Source organism: Engraulis encrasicolus, chromosome 11 (assembly GCF_034702125.1).
Source record: "Engraulis encrasicolus isolate BLACKSEA-1 chromosome 11, IST_EnEncr_1.0, whole genome shotgun sequence".
Taxonomy (NCBI): domain Eukaryota; kingdom Metazoa; phylum Chordata; class Actinopteri; order Clupeiformes; family Engraulidae; genus Engraulis; species Engraulis encrasicolus.
This window is the reverse complement of record NC_085867.1, coordinates 13,674,685-13,677,184: the sequence shown is the minus strand read 5'-3', so window position 1 is coordinate 13,677,184 and position 2,500 is coordinate 13,674,685. Positions and strand designations below refer to the sequence as shown.

The window sequence follows — 2,500 nt, the reverse complement described above, 5'->3', positions numbered from 1 at the left end:
CAGCTATCGCTTCCTTGCTCTCTTCTTGTGACTGTCCCTGGCACAAAACAACAATTAACCCTCATTTCCCCCTACCTAATTTTCCTGTCACCAAGCAGTCATCATCAGCGCGACAGCAGATTGAACTTGAGACTAAATGATACTAAATTACGGGTTAGTTACTGTTACTGTTAGGTGGCCTGAAGAGAGGGACAAATGGGCGTAGGGGAATTAAAAGATGGTGGTTTTTAAATTAACCCCCGACCATGCAATGACAAACATGTTTTGATGTTGCTGTGTCATGATATTAAAGCGAGAAGGTATTTTTTCCACGCCTTTAACAAGTTTGTATTAGAATGCACTTACCGTCACATGAATACCAATTTAATAGATTTTTTAAATAAATGTTTTGTGTTTTTTGGACAGCAACAAAAAACAGGTCATACCGTAGTATCATTTTTCTCTGAAATGACAATGCCTTTCTTTTATCAGCAAGGTCCACTGACTAGAACAAGTTCATATTCAGTTCTTCACCTACTTTTTGTACTATTTGACAACCTTGAAAATCTGTAAACCCTTGTCCTGGAATGCTCCTCTTTGCTTCTTTTGATACCACCGTTCTCCACACTGTCCTGTACCCTCTAGAGTAACATTGTTATACTTCTGCTCACCCTGTCCTCCTCTGCATATTTGTGGCTTGTTTCTCAACTCTATCTTGAGGAACTCTGGATGAAAGTATAATGTAATGTAACATAAAGTCAAAGTCATGCGTAGGGGATGTGTGTATTGCCTGACTGTCCTCAGCAGCTTGTTCATCACCCCTAAGTCACCTTAGCCTGGTCTTCTCAAGCCGATTACTACAGAGGGTCTGGAATGGCTCAATTGAGAATCCATTACTGGTGGCAGGGGGTAATTCTGCTGAAGTTTCAATACAGTACTGTACAGTAGTCAATATTGTATGCGTACATGTGTACAGGGTGGGCTGTGTCACCTGATTGTCATCCGGATTGTAGAGATTGCATTGTAATGTAAAGTGAAGTAATGTAGAGTTGAGTAATGTACAGTAATGTCATGTAATGTAATGTAATGTAATGTAATGTAATGTAATGTAATGTAAAGGTAAGTCATGTGTAGAGGGAGTGCGGCGTCACCTGGTTGTCCTCGGGCTTGTAGAGTTTGTTTTGATCCTCTAGGTTGTGCTGGAGATGACTGTGCTGTCCCTCCATGCTGGCATTCCAGGCTGCCAGTCACTCCTGAATACACACACACGCACGCACACACACACACACACACACACACACACACACACACACACACACACACACACACACACACACACACACACACACACACACACACACACACACACAACACAACACAACATGTCAGCAGAAGACCGTGAACATACATCACACAACACAAAAGGTCAGGAGAGAAGCAGATATTTCAACTTACAAATCAAGAGAAAAAAAAACGACAAAAACAATCTGCCACCGGGATTAAAAGAGTGTAGAGTGCCAAGCTCCAGTTGATGTCTTTGAGCAAGTACAAGATATCCAAGCCACCCAAGATCTCCTATCTATGGGCCTAACTCTAAGGTACTCAATAATTCTAACACATTTTGGTCTAGCAGGTCTGTGTTGGACTGATATTCAATTGCCCTGTTGAACACCTGCTAGGCCCAAACACCCCGTCACAAGAGGTACAGCGTACACGCTAACTCACAACACAACATGTCAAGAGAGAACCAGCAAATTCAACAAACAATCTGTCAGTAGTGTCAGTATATCATGACATGTTTTTTTCACTTGCTAGGTCAGAGAATGAGAAAAGCTGACATTTTCTTCACAAAGTTTTTTTATGTTCACTTTTTTCAGTCACCGAAATATGACCATGTGTTGACAGTAAGAAAAATGGAGAAACAAAGTGCGACAGACAAACAACAATTCACGTGGTAGGTGGATAGAAAGCACAGATAGGGGGAATGTGGTAACGCTGTTCAGTTCTCACGGAGCTTACAACATTAACATCTTGGAAGTCATGTAGAGCAACTGTATGAGTGACGCAACTTGCTGCAGACAGGCAATGCCACACACAGACACAAACAGAGTGAAACTTTGCAATTAAAAAACATCTCTCTCTCTCTCTCTCTCTCTCTCTCTCTCTCTCTCTCTCTCTCTCTCTTCTCTCTATCTCTCTCTCTCTCTCTCTCTCTCTCTCTCTCTCTCTCTCTCTCTCTCTCTCTCACACACACACACACGCACACACACACACACACACACGCACACACACACACACACACACACACACACACACACCGTTGCAGAAGATGTGCCCCAGGCTTGCATGCTTTTGGCAGACGTCTCCATTCCTTTCCACAATCTTGAGAAGGGAATGCCCTTCCCTACCCGACACATAGCTCTCTTTAATCCCTACCCTAGTACAGTAGTTTTCAAAGTGGGGGCCGGGGACCCCTGGGGGGCCGTGGGGGGGAGCTAGGGGGGTCGCGGCAGGTTGGCAG

General features: G+C 43.6%; 1 protein-coding gene across 2 annotated transcripts in view; it reads right to left on the bottom strand.

Moving 5' to 3' along the window:
* LOC134457912 (serine/threonine-protein kinase Nek6-like) overlaps window positions 1–2,500 on the bottom strand; it is a 79,121-nt gene that overhangs the window by 48,015 nt on the left and 28,606 nt on the right. For both annotated transcript variants that reach the window (XM_063209932.1, XM_063209933.1), the window contains exon 3: window positions 1,131–1,232. In XM_063209932.1, coding sequence (XP_063066002.1) covers window positions 1,131–1,205 — 75 coding nt within the window. In that variant the 5' untranslated portion in view covers window positions 1,206–1,232. The remainder of the gene's footprint in view (window positions 1–1,130; window positions 1,233–2,500) is intronic.